Here is a 19,840-nt window from a genome sequence, read left to right as displayed (position 1 = left end):
CCAGGCTTACATTGCAGAATAGTCATACAGAGTGGGACCAGCGTATGCTGCCTACTGTGTAAAAGATGAGAGTGGCAGGTTCCAAGGATTCTGATAGGGAACAGAAGTCATGTTGGGACTCTCCATCTAAGAAGAAGGATGTAGTGATGACAACTTGGTCCTTCTCTAAGTATTTTCAAATTTTCAGAATGGTTCAGGTTTGGTTTGAGAAGTAGATAAAAGTTCAGGGGGTTCTGATTTTAACCCACATATCCCATCCTTTAACAGCAACAATAATTAACCTTTGGAACAACTTATGGAAGGATGTGGTGGATTCTCCATCACTTGAAATCTTTGAATCAAGATCAGATGTCTTTAGAAAAGATATGCCCTGACTCAAAGGGCTTGATGCAGGAATTACAGATGAAATCTTATGTCACGTGCTATACACAAGCACAGACTAGATGATCATTATTGTCGCTTCTGGCCGTAAATAAAAATCTATGAATCTTTACTGAATATGGAAGGAAGTTTCAGATCCTGGGTCAAAGGAGCATCTAAATGTGATAAGACTTAAAGCATCTGATAGATCTTTAACACTGTAGCTGCCTACATATATGTTTTTCGTTACTACTTGGTCTGCCAAATTCCATCAGAAATGAAGTGCAAAAAGTAACAAAAAAAAATATTTTCTTGTAATGCCAAATGACTTTGAGATCATAACTGGTGGAAATCGGAATTCTGTCAGATGTAACCCTTTCAATGTAAAGAGGGGGAGAAAGGTTTGTAACTTAGCAAAGGGTTACACAAGACAGGAGAAGGTAGGGCACTTTTACAGAGAGCATTGCATGGCGACATGCCACCACACCATTTCTTCTCTGGGCAGCTTCTGTTGAGTCATATTCATCACCAATGCACAGATGAATCAGCTGGTTTTCCTCACAGATTTTCAGCTGGATAGTATATGGGGCCCAGTAGAATTTCCTATGCTTTGCAGTCATTTGCTCACTCTGACTGAAACTTGAAATACACATTTCTAGTCTAGATGCTAGAAATACTCATCCCCCCCACAGACATAAATGCACATTCCTCCACCCACACACAGAGTGGAGTTTGAGTCACCAAAGCCTGAAATGGGACTTGAGCCCTATATTATTTTATTTGGTAACACAGGAATGTGAATCTAAAATAATGTCTTTCCCTTTTCTCCAACTCCTCTCCTGCTTCTCCTAGAGCAGCTGCTTTTCAAACTTCAGAGTGACTCCCTCTTCAAGTATTAGGGCTACGTTGTGAATGGGGGAGAGTTTCGATCAGTCACAGGGTGATGTTACCCTTGGGAATTGTTCCCCGCCCAAGAGTTTTCAGGTGTGTAACTGCAGTCATACATCATAATCCATAATACACACAATAGGGTTAGCTCATCTGGCATCAGAGAATCTTCAGCCTTTGATTTGCTATTCTCTCACCTGTGGAACCACTCACATACGGCACTCTGAGATGAGGGATGCTCTTAAACCAAAGCCCCAACACCTCCTGCACCGGAAAAGTACAGATCTAAACTACTGGAGATAAAGTCTTTGCTTTCGTAAAACAAAGCTGTGTCAATTTTTATGCCAGAAGAGAATTTGTCCTTTCATCTCAGTCTTGCATCATAGCAGCCACATTACCTATATGGCTGTATTAAATCAGGGGGCCAAGGGCTGTTTTCACAGCAGTTTCCAATCCTTGTGTATGAATTTGCCAGTGAAGACATAGGCAAATTCATACACAAGGATTGTGTGTGACCATAGGATGGTCCACTCCCTGAAATCTTAATTTGTTCTTCTACTTCTTTCACTCCCCCACCATGATCCCTGTGACAGCCACAAATGCAGAGCTTCAACCCCCGCCCCCCACAATACTATCAAAATAGAGAGAACAAAAGACATAAACCAGCTTGATTATATACATCCAGGTTCCCCTGCAATCACAGGAAGTTGGTCTTGTAGGATCCCCCTAGCTCAAGTAATCCTAACATGATCACAAGATAACTGGGGGAGAAATCAATATTCAGTAGGGGAAATTCCTTTACAAGCACACTGTTGACAGTCTGTTACATTTGTACATATGACCCCAAACCACCATGATTTGGCATCTGATTCCATTTATGCTTCTTTGAGGGGGTCTCTTTTCCCTGCAAGACTGTTTGATTAAAAATCAAACAGCAACATTTCTTTTCTCCAGGGGTCCCTGATTCTACTTATTCTACAAAGACTAATTGGCTGTATGTAGCAGAACCATCATGACATTTTCATTGGCCATTAATAAGTAAAGAGGTGTTAACAGACAGCAGGCTTTAGGGATCATTTTGAGGCAGGAAAAGAACAAAACAAAACACAAAAGAAAAACAAGAAAAGACAAAATCAGTATCTTCAAAACCAAAGGAAACAGTAGAAAAACACAAGACCTTGAACTTCATAAAGAGAGAAACCATCAGTTAATAATTTGGCCTGACCCTTTCTGACAGTTCTTTTGTGTGTGTGGCAGCAATGCTTGGGGAAAACATAAAACAAAAAACTCAAACAACCTACAACAATGATCCATTTTTTCCCCATGCTTGAAAACACTGATGAAAGTGTTTAAGTGATCAGGACTAAATGACAACCTTAATGCTGAAAAAGATTTGGTACATTGTGTGTTGGTCTGATAAACTGATGTAATTGATGTGTAAAATGTTTGATTGTTTTTTGTTCTGCAAAAGAATCTTATGCCAACAATAGGCAATGTCCCATATGGTCAGGGCAGCTCTGCAACAGCAGAGAATTGAATAATAGAACTGAATGGACTAGTACTCATGAGCTAAGCAGGGGTGGGCTTGGTCAGTACTTAGATTGGAGAACCCAATCGTGATGGGTATACAAACCTTACGCTGGGCCTGAAGGGGCTAAAAGGCAAGAGTGGGCTCAAGTAGCCTCCTGAACCATATTTCGAGCCTCCAAAAGGAGGACACTCCACCTGACCCCGGCCCCACCCCCAGCCCCACCCACTCCCACACCCCAACTCCGCCCCTCCCTCAAAGTCCCCGCCCCAACTCCGCCCCCTCCCCTGCTTCCCGCGAACATTTGATTCGCGGGAAGCCTGAAGCAGGTAAGGGGGGGTGTGGGGGGAGGAGGAGCAGCCCAGGCTGCCCCCCCCCCAGCGTTTCCAGCCTGGGCCGGCCCCCGGCCGAGCACCCCCTGGCCCCGCCAGCCCCCGGACCCCCGGCCAAGCATCCCCTGGCCTGCTCAGCACCCCCCAGCCCTGCCTCCGGACCCCACTTCTCCTACCTGGGCTCCAGCTGAGCTGCTCCTCCCCTCTCAGAATGTAAGGGGCGAGCTGCTGGCTTCGGGCAGCCCTCCCCTGCCTCAGGACCCAGAGCTGGCTGGGCACGTCCCTTCCCCGGCTCCAACTGAGCTGCTCGGCTCCTCCCCCTCAGACTTACAGAGCCGAGCTGCCCGAGCCAGCGTTACCGGCTTCGGGCAGCCCCCCCCCCTGCCTCCGGAGCTTGCACCGCGGGAGCAGCTCAGCTGGAGCCGGGTAGGAGAAGTGCCTGGCTGGGGGCTCGGGGTCCAGAGGCAGGCGGGGGCTGCCCGAAGCCAGTAGCGCTGGCTCGGGCAGCTTGGCTCTGTAAATCTGAGAGAGGAGGAGTGGAGCAGAGCCGCAGCGGGAGAGGAAGTGCCGGCCATTTTCCCGGACATGTGTGGCTTTTTGGCAATTCTTCCTGGACGGGGGTTTGATTGCTGAAAAGCCGGACATGTCCGGGAAAAACCGGACGTATGGTTACCCTACCTGAACATGCTCTAGATGGAGGAGTGGGTTAAAAGGCACTGAGAAGCCCAGGCACAGGGGTGGACAGGTTGCAGGAGAGAGAAATCCTTCTTCAGGAAGCCAGACAGCAGGCTGAGTCTGAGAGGGGACCACAGAGTGGGTAAGGCCCATAGGCAGCACCTTCTCCAACCATCACCCCCTTTGAGAACCAGCAAATCCTTGCTCCTTTTGACTCTTTACGTGACTGACTGGACTTCAGGGGCCAGGCCCCAGACTAAAGGGTCATATAAGTAGGAAGTAGCCCAGAGCAGCAATCAGACTCGCTGTACGGAGGACCCTTCCAGTGTTGGTTCCCACCTGGCCCTGGACTGGGACCTGGTGGAGATGGAAGGCCGCATTCCGCCACTACATCCCTTTTGGGGGCTGAGGCCCAGCTGCAGGTGAAAATCCAAAGATTCCCAGGTTAGGGTCAGGGACAGGCACGTCTAGTGTGCTTTTAGAGAAGGCAAAGAGCTGGAAGTCAGGTGCATGAATCACTAGGTTTTTCAGAAGGCCAGGCAGCCTATCACACCAGTGGAAACCTAGGTAGTGAAGGAAGTGACTCTAGAGGTGGCACTCTTCTCACACCCTAGAATGAAGGGTCACAGTTTTACTGAGGATGCTGTCTTTCAGAATATTATGTTGTGGTCAAACTCAAAATTGTCTATTATTTTCTCCCCAAGAGCTGAAAATGGGAACTCAGACTTGGCTAATTTCTAAGGTAGTTAATTATAATCTGCTCATGTTTTACTCTCATGGTATTTTCAGCTGGACATAGTGGGCCAAATTCTCTGACTGCATAACTCCATTGACTATAGATGTTGACATTTCAATGGTGGGTGAAATGAGCCATATATGGTGTATGCATTTCATGTCACTGGGAGAGGGGCATTGGCTGCTTGGCCAGCTGACCCACCATTGTGTGGAATCTGGCAGCTAGGAGCACAACCAACCCCTCCCCCTCCACCACCATCAGCTGTGGCTGGCCAGAGGTGCATCCTCCTTGTCAGAGAAACAATAAGCATGCTCCCATAGGTCTGTTCTATTCCAGAAGGATGGTTCTTGGATCGTAATAACAACTGGTACAGCTCTACTTCCCACACTACAGTGCTCCTAACAGTACAGACAGGAATTTATGCACAGCAGATACAAGACATAAAACACATATATAGACTATCCATTTATTGGGCTGGGTAAGTAATGTAACTTCCTGCTAGAAATGACGTGAAATATAGTCAGTGGTAAAAAGAATTCTAATTGTCACCATTTATTGTTTTTAATTAAATATTAAAATACAATAAAAATCCCATTACATTTTTTAAAGCTATGCTTGAAGGTTTTAGACAAAAGGGGGATTTTTTGAGATCTGTAAGTGAGACATTTTTAAGTGTATTTTAATTTTAATGCAGTGTTTCAGAAAAGGACTGGATGGATCAGGAGATTGGTAATGTGAAAAACAGCTTTATCTAGGTTGCCAGTTCAAATCTGCTTCAGGTCAACATTATATGTAGCATCACTGCTATTATGAAAACCTGTTTGCTGTGAACCACTGGGTATGTGAACACTGCAGCTGGAAGTTAGCCTCCCACGCCGAGTAGACAGACTCAAAATTGCTAAATTTTTAGCATGCTAAAAATTGTGTGGCTGTTGTAGTTTGGATGGCAGCTCAGGCTCTCAAGCGCACCTGAGCCCTGGGTCTGAGCTGGGGTAGCTAGTCCAGGCCTCCGCTGGATCTATAACATCTATACACTGCTATTTTTAGGGCCCTAGTGTGAGTCTCTCTACCCGGGCTGGGAGGCTCACTAACAAATTTCACCTTACATTGTAAAAACTCTACATGGTCATGTCAAAAGTTAACCATTTAAAAGCTGTTTGGTAGCCGATAAGAGCTATGTTGGTGCTCTTAGTTCAGATGCCAGTTATACATTGCATAAAAATTTATGACACCATTGATTTGACTGGCACACTTGCTAGCAGTAAAGAGGGTGGAATTCTCCATGGTCTCCCATGTTACTCCTAGGCTAGATATACAGTAGGATCACTTTGCCAGCGTAGGAATACAGTATACTATACCGGCAAAGCATGCAAAGTGTGGACAGAGCTTATATGGGCAAAGTTTCACTTTTGCCAGCATAGCTTAGTCTAGTTCCCCAGAAGTGAAGTGAACTATACTGGCAAACGTGCAGTTTCGCCACTATATCTAGCCCACGAAAGCTGATGCCCAAATACATTTGTTAGCCTCTAAGGTGCCACAAGGACTCCTTGTTGTTTTTACTAGAGACTTCTACCAACACTGCTAGATTGGTCAGGGATCACAGCTCATCACACCCTGACTGACATAGTTGTGCCAGCAAAAGTATGTCGTTCAGCCTGGCCCTAGAGCTGGTTCCCTCCAAGTCAGGATTGAGGTACATACAGGGCAGCACAGGAGAAGCTTCCCCCGTTTGCTGCCCTTGATGTACCTGTTTTGTGGAGAAGCAGAAGTATTCAGTCTCCAGGACTGTCAATCCAGCACCTTTCATTAGCACTGACATCTCTTTAAAAGGCTAAGAAGAGTCAACTGCGGTAGATACAATGCATGAGGTCACAGATTTATCTAGGATTTGTCTTACTATAGTAACAACTAAAAGAAGACCATGCATCACAGAGCCCATTATATAGATGTCTCTGGAACAGTATAACCATCGGTGAAATATTCAGGAATGTAGAAATTTAAGGCAAACTCAAGAAACTGATTATCTCAAAAGGTGTCATCATAGGGCTGTGTCTATACTGTGAGCTAGGGGTGTGCGTCTCATATACACATACTTGCACTGGCTCTCGTTGAGCTAGAATGAGCATAGATAGCTGCATAGGTAGGAGCAATGGAGGCATGGCTAAGCTGTGCTGAGTACATAACTGCTGGTTTTCAAGTAGGTTTCTACTTGGGATGGTTCAGCTGTGTCTCTGCTGCTGCTACCTGTGCCACCATGACTACGCTGCTCTTTATACTTGTGTTAGCTCAAGGAGAGCCAGTGCGAGTATGTGTACGTGAGCAGCGGAATCCCACCCTTAGGTTGTAGCATAGACATAGCCTTATGTCAGTCTGCAGACTGCCCAGGAATGGCTATTTAAATAAGGAAAAGGGGGAAGAGCAAACAGAGATATTTTTGGGAGGAAGGACTGACTAGTGGTCAAAGCATAGGCCTAGGAGTCAGGAAAGGTAGGTTCTTTCCCAGACTCATTCTGTGACCTCAGACAGGTCACGTCCTCAGTTATAAAGTGAGGTTAATATGCACTTTTCACACCTGTACAGCTATTCCTCCCCACGCCCAGTTGTGTAATAGTGTATGCCGGGCAGTTACTCTGCTCCTAGGAGAAAAAGTGTGAGAGCAGCTGAGGGAGGCTGACTGAGTAGCAGCCACAGCTGTGGCCACACCCAATCAGGCCACAGCTGGCCCTGATATAAGAGCTAAGGGAGCCACTGGGACAGTCTCATTCCAGCCCTGGAGTAAGAAGGGTCTAGCTGCCTGGGAGCACAGGGTATCTCAAGCAGAGCAGTGTTGGGGAAGGGCAGGCAAAGCTGGGGGGCTCAGGCCAGGTGAGTTTCCAGGCTGAGGCCTGGCTAAAAGCCAGGGGAGGGACTGGGGCTGCAGGGAAAGGCGCAGGTCCAACCCCCTTGACAATGATGAGTGGCCATTACAGACTGCAGTTTGCCCCAGTGAGAGGGGGCTAGATGATGACTGGCAGTAGTCACTGAGGCAAGGTGGGTACAAGGCTGTTTCTCTGGCTATTAGCCTTCATGTGTTCATTCAAAGCTCCTGTGATTTGGGAAGCAACATCTGGCTCCCATTTTTCAGAAGGGAGGTGAAAGGATGTAAACTGGGGGTCAGAATTTACTCACTGCACATATCTCCCTCGTCCTCTCCCTCTGCGCAGTCCCTGATGAAATCACATGCCTGCCCCAGTTTGATTACTGTTCCATTCCAACAGTTGAAGGAACCCTGTAGGGTCATTTTGGAGCCAGAAGAAGATCCTAGAGAGAAGGAAAATAAGTCAATTAAGACTGCTGCATTACCCTCTTTTCCATATCCCTACTGCAGTGTCTGCTGGGATCCCAATCACATGGCCATAGAATCATGGAAGTTAGAGATACAGAAGACCTAATCGATTACCCACTCCACCCCACTGCAAATATAAGAACATTCCTAGCAGTGCATATCATCATGACAGAGAATTAGCAGTTCTGCCCTTTCTTATCTTCTCAGTCTTGGTCACCATAGTGTGTTCATTATGTTAGAGCAGCTTCTCATTTCTCCTAATGCCCAACAGTCCACGTTAAGTACTAGATAGGTACAGTTCTCAAGGCATTTTCAGTGTTTTTGTGTGGGGGGGGGGGGGGGAGAGCTGATACTTTAGAAAAAGGGTTGAATTCCTATAGTCCATGTCGCTGTACTTCTAAAAAATGTGGCATGTCAAACAATACATGCCATGGGTTTTTAATTGTGTGGAAATTTTCTGCTACCCTGACAGCCCTGAAGATTGAGGTGCTTTGGAACAGCAAAGGGTTGCAAACAGTGCAAGCTTCTTCTATACCATCCTGCCAGTATGCCTAACCTATGACGTGGAGGCATCATACCTCTAGGAGTTGGAAGATAATTTAGCGTCAGTTGTCCTGATCAATCATTGCCTCTCTCTCCCCTCCTCCCCGAGAGCAGAGAGTACCAACAAGGAAGCCAACTGTGCTGTGAACCACCATTTACTGGGAAAATCATCAGCTCATTTCATACGAGCCAAACAGTGTTTAGACAGTAATGGCTTTTAGATAGTGCTGAGCGCACTGCAAGATTTTATAGCCTAATGATAATTCCCCTTCAGACATCCAGACAATGTATGTTCTGATGTATGGGGCAACTTAGCCACCATAAGGTAGAACTGATGGTAATGGTGGTACTGGCGTTGTGTATTAAGGTACATTCCTTGTTTAAGACTTTAGTTACCATATACCCTACATCCTAGTCAGCAATTGTGTCAAATTATTCTAAAGAAACATATCAATCTTCTAACCTGCTTTAATTATCCTTATTTTACTGTATCAGTTATAACACCTTGCAAGCAGAAGGGCCTAAAGAGAAGGCCAAACTGAGAGTCAAATTTTGCTCTCATTTATACTAGTGAGTACCTCCCAAATATTACTAGTAAATCCAGAGCTATACCAGCAGTTAAACTCTATTAACTTCCATGGAGATAATCCTGATTTACATAGGTGGGTCAGAACCTGGCCTGCTGTCCATTGGATTCACTTCACTCATTGCTGCAAAGCAGGAACATAGCATGGATGGGCCTGGGGCACCAGATTGGGAGTCAGAAGACCAGGGTGCCATTCCTGTTTTTGTCATCAATTTGCTTTGTGACTTTAAGAAAGTCATTTACCATCTCTGTTCTTCAGTTTCATCATCTGTAAAATGAGGATATAATGACTTCCTTCATAAAGTGCTTTGAGATCTAGAGATGAAATCAGAAAGGCTAAGGCACAAAATGAGTTACAGCTAGCAAGAGACATAATAGGAAAGAAGAAGAGGTTTGTTAAATACATTAGGAGGAAGAGAAAGATGAAGGAAACTGTAGATCCTCTACTTAGTGGGGAAGAAGAGTTAATAAGTGATGACAAATCAAAAAAGCTGATGTGGCCAATGCCTATTGTGCTTCTGTCCTCACTAAAAAGATTAATGGTGACCAGAAACTCAACACAATTAATATTAACAACAAGGGGGAATGAACATAAGCAAAAATAGGGAAGAATAGTCTAAAGAATATTTAGATAAGTTACATATATTCAAGTCAGTACGGCCTGATGATATGCAGCCTTAGGTACTTAAACTAGCTGAAGCAATCTCAGAACTGCTAGCAATTATCTGTGAGAACTCATGGCGCATGGGAGAGGTTGCAGAGGAGTGGGAAAGAGCAAACATACCACCTGTCTTTAAAAAGGGGAACAAAGAGGGCTAGGGAATTATAGACCAGTCAGCGTAACTTTGATATGTGGAAAAATACTGGAATAAATGATTAAACAACGAATTTGTAAGCATGTAGAGGATAATAGGGTTATAAGGAATAGCCAGCACAGATTCATCAAGAACAAATCATGCCAAACCAACCTTAAAAAAAACCCCCTATATTCAAAGAGTTGTTATCAATGCAATGGCTTGCCGTCAAACTGGTAGGGTGTGCCTAGTGGGGTCTTGAATGGGACAATCCTGGGTCTGATACTATTCAATATTTTCATGGATAATGGAGTGGAGAGTCTGGTTATAATATTTGCAGATGATACCAAGCTGGGGGTGAGGGGTTTGCAAGCACTGTGGAGGACAGGATCAGAATTCAAAATAATTTTGACAAATTAGGGAATTGGTCTGAAATCTACAAGATGAAAGTCAATAAAAACAAGTGCAGTGCACTTCACTTAGGAAAGAAAAATCAAATGCAAAACTACAAAATGGGAATAACAGGCTAAGTGGTAGTACTGCTGAAAAAGACCTGGGGGTTATAGTGGATCACAAACTGAATGAGTGTCAACAATGTGATGCACTTGCAAAAATGGCTAATATCATTCTGGCATGTTTTAACAGAAGTGCCATATGTAAGACACAGGCGGTAACTGTCCCACGCTATTCGGCACTGTTGAGACCTCAGTTGGAGTACTTTGTTCAATTCTGGGCAAGATGTTTCAGGAAAGAAGTAGACAACTGGGGAGAGCCCAGAAGAGAGCAACAAATGTTAGGGCAGATTTTCTAAATATCTTCTGAGCAAAAAAATTCAAAAATGCTGGGCATGTTTCATTTTGAGAAAAGAAGACTGAGCGGTGACCTCATAATAGCCTTCAAATATATTAAGAGCTGTTATAAAAAAGGACCATGATCAATTGTTCTCCATTTCCTCTGAAAGGAGAACAAGAAGTAATGGGCTTAATCTGCAGCAAGGGAGATTTAGATTAGATATTAGGAAAAAATTTCTAACCATAAAGATAGTTAAGTTCTGGAGCAGGTTTCCAAGGGAGGCTTTTAAGAACAGGCTGGACAAATACCTGTCAGGGATAGTCAAGATTACTTGGTCCTGCTTCAGTGCAGGGGACTGGACTTGATGACATCTCCAGATCTCTTCCAGCCCTTCATTACTATGAAATAAGCTCTATAAGAACAAAGTATTATTATTCTGTATTGTAATGAAGCAGCTGTATAGTACTGCTATGCTGTAAAACAACAGCTTTCAGAGGACTGAATAACTTCTTCTGAAACTACAGGGGGTTGGCAGGACATTTGTTTACCAAAGTGAAAATCTGGCCAGGACACGAAGGTCAGTATCTTAATTGTTGCAAACATGTAGTGAGTTCTTTAATGGACTAGAAGTGACCATTACCTATTGTGTCCCTATTAGTTCAAGCTCAGAGGGGAAAAAGCAATCTACTGAGTTAGTTCTTGTAGCACTTGCATTTGGTTGTTGGTTTTTTGTTTTGTTTTTTTTGGTGAGGGGTTGGGAATTTCCACCCAAGAACTGGCTAACTTTAAGCTTCTTAGCATATGAGAGCTGGCTACCTCATTGCCCTGGGTGACCTGACTAAAAACACAGCATGCCTATCATGGCTGTCTAACAAGTCAATTTATTGCTCATAACACAGTATACCACACACACCACCTTGTGTGCCTTTGGCTCTTTTAAAAGAAGCTTCAGATAACATTTCTGTATATCTTTTTTGGAATCTAAATCTGAAGCCCAGGTCTCCTACCTCCTAAAGAAATACAAGTCTGCAGTTTGTGCTCTGTATGAGTGAAACATGCAATCCACTTTCCAACTTCAAATATCAGTAGCTCAAAACATACCAGTGCTTCTTTCTGTAAAGGGATACTCCTAGATACTTGTATAGTACATTTTTTTACAAGGACCACAGAGATTTACAAAAATGGTTAGCTACTATTATTTACATTTTACAGATGGGGACACTGAGGCATACAGAAATGAAGTAACTTCACTGAGTCAGTTCAATACAATGAATCAACAGCAGAGTCAGAAAGAGAACACAGGTCTCCTGATCTATCTAATCAAGAGGAAGAACTACTGCTGCTTTAATGTCTGCACCACCCTAAGGTTGTCCATCAAGTCAGCTCTCTTGCTAGCTATCTTCTGACTGCAACACACAGTCTGAATATAAAGTCTGAAGTACTACAAACACAATCCTATGCAAAAGGAATAATCACAAGAGTGAAATGCCTGCAAGCTGCATGGAAACTATTTTAATATACCATAATAGAGGCTCAAACTCAATGTACAGCCCAAATTTAAAAAAAAAAAAAAAACCAGTAAGAGGAACCAAAAAATGCCATCATAGCTATAACAGCAGATTAAAAGAGGTGGTTAGAGGCAAAAGGCATCCTGGAAAAATTGGAAGTCAAATCCCACTAAAGAAAAGAGAAAGGAGCATAAACTCTGGCAAGTCAAGCATAAATGTATAATTAGGAAGGCCAAAAAAGAATTTGAAGAACAATTAGCAACGCCAAAAACTAACAAAACAATTTTTTAAGTACAGCAGAAGCAGGAAGCCTGTCTAATGATCAGCAGGGTCTCTGGATGATCGAGATGCTAAAGGAGCACTCAAGGAAGATAAGACCATTGTGGAGAAACTAAATGAATTCTTTGCATTGGTCTTCACTGCAGAGGATGTCAGAGAGATTCCTGTACCTGAGTCATTCTTTTTGGATGACACATCTGAGGAACTGTCCCAGACTGAGGTGTCAGTAGAGGAGGTTTTGGAACAAATTGATAAATTAAACAGTAATAAATCACCAGGGCCAGATGGTATTCACCCAAGAGGTCTGAAGGAACTCAAATATGAAATTGCAGAACTACTGACTGTGGTATGTAACCTATCACTTAAATCAGCCTCTGTACCTGATGACCAGTGGATAGCTAACGTAACATTGATATATTTTTTTTTTTAAAAAAGGCTCTAGAGGCAATCCTAGCAAATACAGGCCAGTAAGCGTAACTTCAGTACCAGGCAAATTGGTTGAAACTATAGTAAAGAACAGAATTATCTTACACATAGATGAACATGATATATTGGGGAAGCGTTAACATGGCTTTTATAAAGGAAAATCATGCCTCACAAATCTATTAGAATTCTTTGAGGGTGTAAATAAACAGGTGGACAATGGTGATCCAGTGGATAGAATGTACTTTGACTTTCAGAAAGCCTTTGACAAGGTCCCTCATTAAAGGCTCTTAAGCAAAGCAAGCACTCTTGTCATAAGAGGGAAGATCCTCTCATGGATTAGTAACTGGTTAAAAGATAGGAAAGGAAGTGTAGGAATAAATGGTCAGTTTTCAGAATGGAGAGAGGTAAATAGTGGTGTTCCCAAGGGGTCTGTACGGGGACTAGTGCAGTTCAACATATTCATAAATGATCTGGAAAAGGTGACAAAGTTTACAGATTATACAAAATTATTCAAGAGAGTTATGTCGAAAGCTGACTGTGAAGAATTACAAAGGGATCTCACAAAACTGAGTGATGAGACAAGAAAATGGCAGATGAAATTTAATGTTGATAAATGCAAAGTAATGCACGCTGGAAAAAATAATCCCGACTATACAGATAAAATGACGGCATCTAAATTAGCTGTTACCATTCAAGAAAGATCTTGTAGTCATCGTGGATATTTCTCTGAAAACATCCACTCGGTGTGCAGCCGCAGTCAAAATAGCTAACAGTATGTTAGCAACCATTAAGAAATGGATAGATGAGACATAAAATATCATAATGCCACCATATAAATCCATGGTAGGCTCACACCTCGAATACTGCATGCTGTTCTGGTTGTCCTAAAATATCTTTTGAGATAGAATTGGAAAAAAGTACAGAGAAGGGCAACGAAACTGATTAGGGGTCTGGAATAACTTCCATGAGAGGAGAGATTAAAAAGACTGACTTTTCAGCTTAGAAAAGACATGATTATGGGGTGATATGATAGAGGTCTACAAAATCATGAATGGTGCGGAGAAAGTGAATAAGGAAGTGTTATTTACCCCTTCACATAACACAAGAGCCAGAGGTCACCCAATGAAATTAATAGACAGCAGGTTTATAAACAAATGCAAGTAAATACTGCACACAACACACAGTTAGCCTGTGGAACTCATTGCCAGGAGATGTTGTGAAGACCAAAAGTGAAAGTGTGTTCAAAAAAGAAGTAGATAAGTTCACGGAGGATAGGTCCATCAACAGCTATTAGCCAACATGGTCAGGGAAGCAACCCCATGCTCTGGGTGTCGTTAAACCTCTGACTTCCAGAAACTCAGACTGGACGATAGGAGATGAATCATTCAATAATTGCCCTGTTCTGTTCATTCCCTCTGAAGCATCTGTCACTGGCCACTGTCAGAAGACAGGATATTGGTGTAGATGCACCATTGGTCTGACCCAGTATAGCCACTCTTATGTTTAATGAGAAGGGGTAGAATAAGCTGTTATATGTTAAAGTGGAACAAATCTCTGCTTGCACTGCATGGTCAGTCTTAGGTACTAGAAAGGGGCAGCATATCTAATTCAATGTACAAGCATGTGATGTGAAAGACTATGAATTTTAGAAGTGTCTATAAAACAAGGACTGTTCAAATGTTTGTGTCTCTCTTACACTCCCAAGGAAAAGGCCTTATACTGCTTTGAAGCATCAATTAATTTCCTACCAGTGTTATCAGGAGTTGTGCTATATAGCCAACAATTATAGCTCAGTCACCAACATTTCTTACATCTGACAGGTATTGCTAGCTTCTGGGACATGGACTGATGGATCTCAGTCTAGCTCCTGGTGGACAAGTGCCCATATGATTTACCATCTCACCCTTGTGCATCAGGGTTGGGGCAGTGGCTACAGGAAGCTCGCACTGCTGCTTGCTGGGTCTCTCCTATTCTGTGGATAAAGAGAGAGTTCAGTCTCCAGGGCTCTCAATCCAGCGTGAGGACTATATTCCTGTATAATGGGTCTAAACAAAAGCTAACTGTCGTAATGACTGTATTGTTTCTGATGTTTACATGACAAGGATTTGTAAACTTGTTAAAAACTTCCTAAATAAATAGTTTAAAAAAAATAGCAGTGAAGATGCAGTAGCACAGGCTTTAGCATGGGCTGTACACACCCGCGCAGAATCCTGGGTAAGTATTCGCATTGCTAGCCTGTGCCAGGGCTATGCCCATGCATCGTCACTGGCATTTTTAGTTGTGCGAGGCAGCTAGCATGGGTATGCTAACCCAATCTCACCTCTGATTGCAATGTAGACACACTTATGGCTCGCCCTGGGCCATTTGCTTTTTGCTTCAGCTCTGCCTTCTTTACCCCTGCTCCTCCTGTCTCCACACAACATATCCTGCCTTAGAAAAGAGCGGTGTGGAAAGTAAGCCCTGATCCTGCCTGGGGAAAGTACTGTACTAGTTAAACTACAGTATTTAACAATTATGTAAACTGGAGCTGTGCACCCAAAAATGGAAAACCAGCTTGAAGCAGCCATGTATGAGTTTAGCAGGCTAAAACATCTCCCCACAATTGTTACAGTGAGAGGTCGCCTCCAAAGAGCCTATTCTCCATTGGGCAGTTGCTTCCAGAGCGTAGGAGGGCTGGCTGCTTTCCCCAGAGACTAACTCTCTCCTGATACCTGGATTCCAGCACCAGAGCATGGGATTTACTAGGCTGCTATCACAATGAAATGGCCTTAACAATGAATGGGGTTAGGAATAAAGCTATGCATATAACTGGCTTTTTGGTTTGCTGGCTGTTCAAAAAAAAAAAAAAAAGATCAGGAAAAAAGATTAGTTTCAGGTCAACCCCAAACAAACATTTTTCAGTGTTTTAATTGAATCAAAAAGTTTTTTAAAAAGTAGTTTGGTGTTGAACAAAATGTTTTGTTGGACCCTGTAAATGTTTGTTTGACATGCCTATTTTGGAGAACCTCTCTGGCCAGTTATGGCTCTACTGCAACTTACCTCCGTTTTCCCTTTGATAAGGTAACAATGATGTTACTTTAACAGCCCAGTCAAGGAGCCAAAGTCTAATTAACTTCATTGCATCTCCATTTAATAAAGCACTCTGAGAAGAGCACTTGAACAGTAAGTTAAGCTCTTACCTTGGGGCCCAGACAAAACTTAAATGTCCCAAAACCATATTATTTGGGTCTGCTAAGATCAATCCTCAGGAGCTGGGGCCAGGATTCTCCCTTGCCAGTTGTGCAGCTTCTTCCCAGCCCACCCTGCTTGTCTTTACTGGCTTTCAGCTTCCTCTAACAGTGGTTCTTTCAGCTGTAAGATCCCAGGTTTCTCTGCTGCCTGGAGAGCTTTGCAGTCCCTCTCCCTCACCTTGCAGCTTCCTGGTTTTGTGTGTGTGTGGTGAGGGGGACGGGGGGGGGGGGGGGTTGGTAATAGGGAATCAGCCCTCTTTAGCCAGCTAGTTAAATCCCACAGCTAGGGTTATCATATGTCCGGTTTTTCCCAGACATGTCCAGCTTTTTGGTAATCAAACCTCCATCTGGGGGGAATTACCAAAAAGCCGAACATGTCCGGGAAAAATACCGCCGGCCGGGCACTTCCCCTCCCACGGCTGCTGTGCTCCCTACCTTGACTCTTCTGCTCTGTTTAAAGCCAAGCTGCCCGAGCGCTACCGGGTTCGGGCAGCCCCCATGCTTCTGAACCCTGAGCCGCCGGCCGAGCACTTCCCCTCCTGGGCTCCGGGGGCGCAGGGTCCAGAGGCATGGGGGCTGCCCGAAGCCGGTAGTGCTCGGGCAACTTGGCGTTTACAGAGCCCAGGAGTTCAGGGAGCACAGCAGCCGCTAGAGCCCGGGAGGGGAAGTGCCCGGCCGGGGGCGCAGGGTCCGGAGGCATGGGGGCTGCTCGAAGCCCGAGCGCTACCGGCTTCACAGTTTGCTGGGCAGCCTCCAGACCCTGCGCCCCCGGCTGGGCGCTTCCCCTCCCGGGCTCCAGCTGCGCTGGGGAAGCACCAGCCGAAGAAGTGGGCTGTAGTCCACGAAAGCTTATGCTCTAATAAATTTGTTAGTCTCTAAGGTGCCACAAGTACTCCTGTTCTTCTTTTTGCGGATACAGACTAACACGGCTGTTACTCTGAAACGTGAAGCCGGTAGCACTCGGGCAGCCCTTTTCGCGTGGCTGGGAGGGAGGAGGGGAAATGCAGGGCGCTCAGGGGAGGGGGCGGAGTTGGGGCGGGGACTTTGGGGAAGGGGCAGGGAATGAGCGGAGTTAGGGTGGGAAAGGGGGTAGGAAAGTGGCAGGGCCAGGGCCCTGTGGAGTGTCCTCTTTTTTTATTTTTTAAACATGGTAACCCTACCCACAGCACCCTCACAGGTGTGGTGGGTGGGGCTAATGGATTGGGACAGGGCAGGCCAGCTGCAGCCCTCTACAGAAGATCACCCCTATACAGACCCAAAATGAAACATTTCATTTGTGCTTTTTAAAACTTTTTACTCTTTATTTTTTAAGGAAATTTCAGAAATTTCAAAATGAATCATCATTCCAAACTGAAAAAAACCAACAATGTTGTATTTAAAAAATGTTGAAACTAAATGATTCAAAATTTTTTAAAGATTTTTTTCTGATCAAAACCATTTGGTGAATTCGACATATATTCTAAATGTTTTGGTTGACCTAAATCTGGATTTCTGGTGGAAAAAGTTTTGCCCAGCTCTAATTAGATTACCAAATATTGCAGCTAAACCCAGAGCCAGGACTTTTGCAGGTTCTCCCTTTCTTTGAGTGGTTTTAAGATATCAGAGGCCATCCAGGGAGGAGTGAGCTGGAGTCTCTCATCTCTTTGCAGAGTCCCTTGTTGGAGACCACTTTGATCTCTTTGACAGCTGAGTGGCCCTAAGTTATGCAGCATGATAAACCTGACTTTGCATACTGTAAATCTTCTGGGGACCTAGCCTCTTGGATTCTGCCGTGGTTCAAGGCTGGATGTTTTTCTAGAAGATACGCTTTAGTTCAACCACAGCTACTGGGCCTGAAGCAATAATCAATTCAAGGAAGTCCTATGGCCTGTGTTATGCAGGGGGTCAAGCTGGATGTTCACAATGGTCCCTTCTGGTCTTAAAATGTATGAATCTATGGAAGTGGATAGATTTATAGAAGAATGCACCTGCTCTCCAGTGTCTCTGCTTCATACTTACAACCAGAGACCCTCCCCTGTAGTACCATGCGTCATGGACCTGTCTTTCAAGAATGTCACATCCAAAGCAGGCTATTGTTGCAAATTCCCTATTACAACTCTTACCCGCTTTTATATAACAAAGGTAAAATCAGAGACCGAGCCCAAAGCCCCTTGGCAGAATGAGCCATTGTTTGCCTGACTCATCCACGCTTGCTAAACAGCAAAGCTACATCATGTTCCTTGATACTACAGAGAGTTGAGAACTGCTGGTGATTCAATTAGATGTGCGCTTGATACTTTTATTTATATTGCCTGCCAAAACTAAAAATTAATGAAGCATGTAGAAAAACAACCCCTATTTCTTGTCAAGCTAATTTTATGGTGCAAATAAATTCAGAAGGGGAAAACAAACAAACATGCCAAACCTTTTTAATAAAGGGTCCCAGCTTCTAAACAGGGTGCTCTGTGTTATTGACAGCTCATAGTTTTTGATTGCCTTACAGCAATTCTGGCTTGCAGCGTACAAGCTGCGCACTGCACTTGTATGTCTGTTAGGGTCAAGACATTCCTACAGACCAAAACTGTACATACAGAAACAAGACAAGTGGCTGAAACTGGACAACCCTGAGAATCTATCAGCAAGGACTACATAGATTTCTACAGTGCATCTTCCTTTTTGTAACATGCTATCCCCTGCAGAATCTACAGTTTGGAAGTTCCTACAGACACAGCTTAGAGCCTTTCCCATGTCTGAATCAAACCTCATCAGATTTCACAGGCTAAGGGTATGTCTACATTGGCAAGTTTCTGTGCCACAAGTTATACCACTTTTATTAAAATGCTGGAATTAAAACTGCTGTTGTGTGTCCACACCGTGCTCCTTGTGACACTAGAGCACATCCACATTAGCAGCTCTTGCAACGGCAAAGAGAGCAGTGCATTGTGGTAGATATCCCACTGTGCAATTGGCTGCAGGGTGCTTTGGGAAGAATTTGCAATGCCTCTTGGGGCAGGCACAACATCACATGATGCAGGTTTCTCAACCCCATTGATTGCCAGCTGCTTTTCAACTGAAGGGGTGGGGGTGGGGGGAATTGTGTGACAGGGAGTGTGTGAGAGAATGGAGTGGGGGAGAGAGACAGTGTGTTTTGGGGGACAGAGAGTATGTCCGCATGCTGTCTTGTAAGTTCAGAGAGTGACAGGAAGCAACCAGTCCTGAGGCAGGGGGAACACCCCCCCCACACACACACACACACACCCCTCTGTGTTCAACAGCATGAGCAGTCCACATTAATGTTTTGCTTTGTGTCCTGGAGCAGATCAGCACAGCAAGCAACGGCTGTCAGAAACGGTGCTTTGCAAGGGGCAGGGCGCAGGTTTCCCGGGCAGGTGAGTTCAAAACAATGAGCAGAGCGGTCACTTGAGGCAGTATGGGACAGCGCCGGAGGCCAATGACAGTGCAAAAAGCAATCAGGTGTCTACACTGGCAATGGAGTGCTGAAGCCTCTGCGCAAATAGCCTAACCACTCTCGTTGAGGTGGGTTGTTTTGCAGCGCTGCAACTGAGTTGTTTCTGCGCACAAAGTGGCGTGGCAGTGTGTACAAGTCTGCAGTTTGAGCGCAAAAAGCTGCTTTACTGTGCAGAAACTTGCCAGTGTAGACAAGCCTTGAGAGTTGGACTAGGTCAATATGGAGATCTCTAGAGGAAAACCAGGGTGTTGCAGGAAGTGACTTTGGTGACTCAGTAGGTCATTCTTCCTGTCAAGCAGGGGTGAAAGTAAGGCGGTACGGGCCGGTATGGCGTACTGGTAAAAAGTGGCCATCAGTACCGGCCCATACCGCTGACTTTAAAGCACTGCC

General features: G+C 44.5%; 1 protein-coding gene across 1 annotated transcript in view; it reads right to left on the bottom strand.

The window, feature by feature from the left end:
• ALK (ALK receptor tyrosine kinase) overlaps nt 1–19,840 on the bottom strand; it is a 570,631-nt gene that overhangs the window by 137,779 nt on the left and 413,012 nt on the right. Inside the window, exon 6 of the mRNA XM_054022041.1 lies at nt 7,688–7,819. Coding sequence (XP_053878016.1) covers nt 7,688–7,819 — 132 coding nt within the window. The remainder of the gene's footprint in view (nt 1–7,687; nt 7,820–19,840) is intronic.

The sequence above is a fragment of the Malaclemys terrapin genome, chromosome 3 (genome assembly GCF_027887155.1).
Source record: "Malaclemys terrapin pileata isolate rMalTer1 chromosome 3, rMalTer1.hap1, whole genome shotgun sequence".
Lineage (NCBI taxonomy): Eukaryota > Metazoa > Chordata > Testudines > Emydidae > Malaclemys > Malaclemys terrapin.
This window is presented reverse-complemented; position numbering and strand designations above follow the sequence as displayed.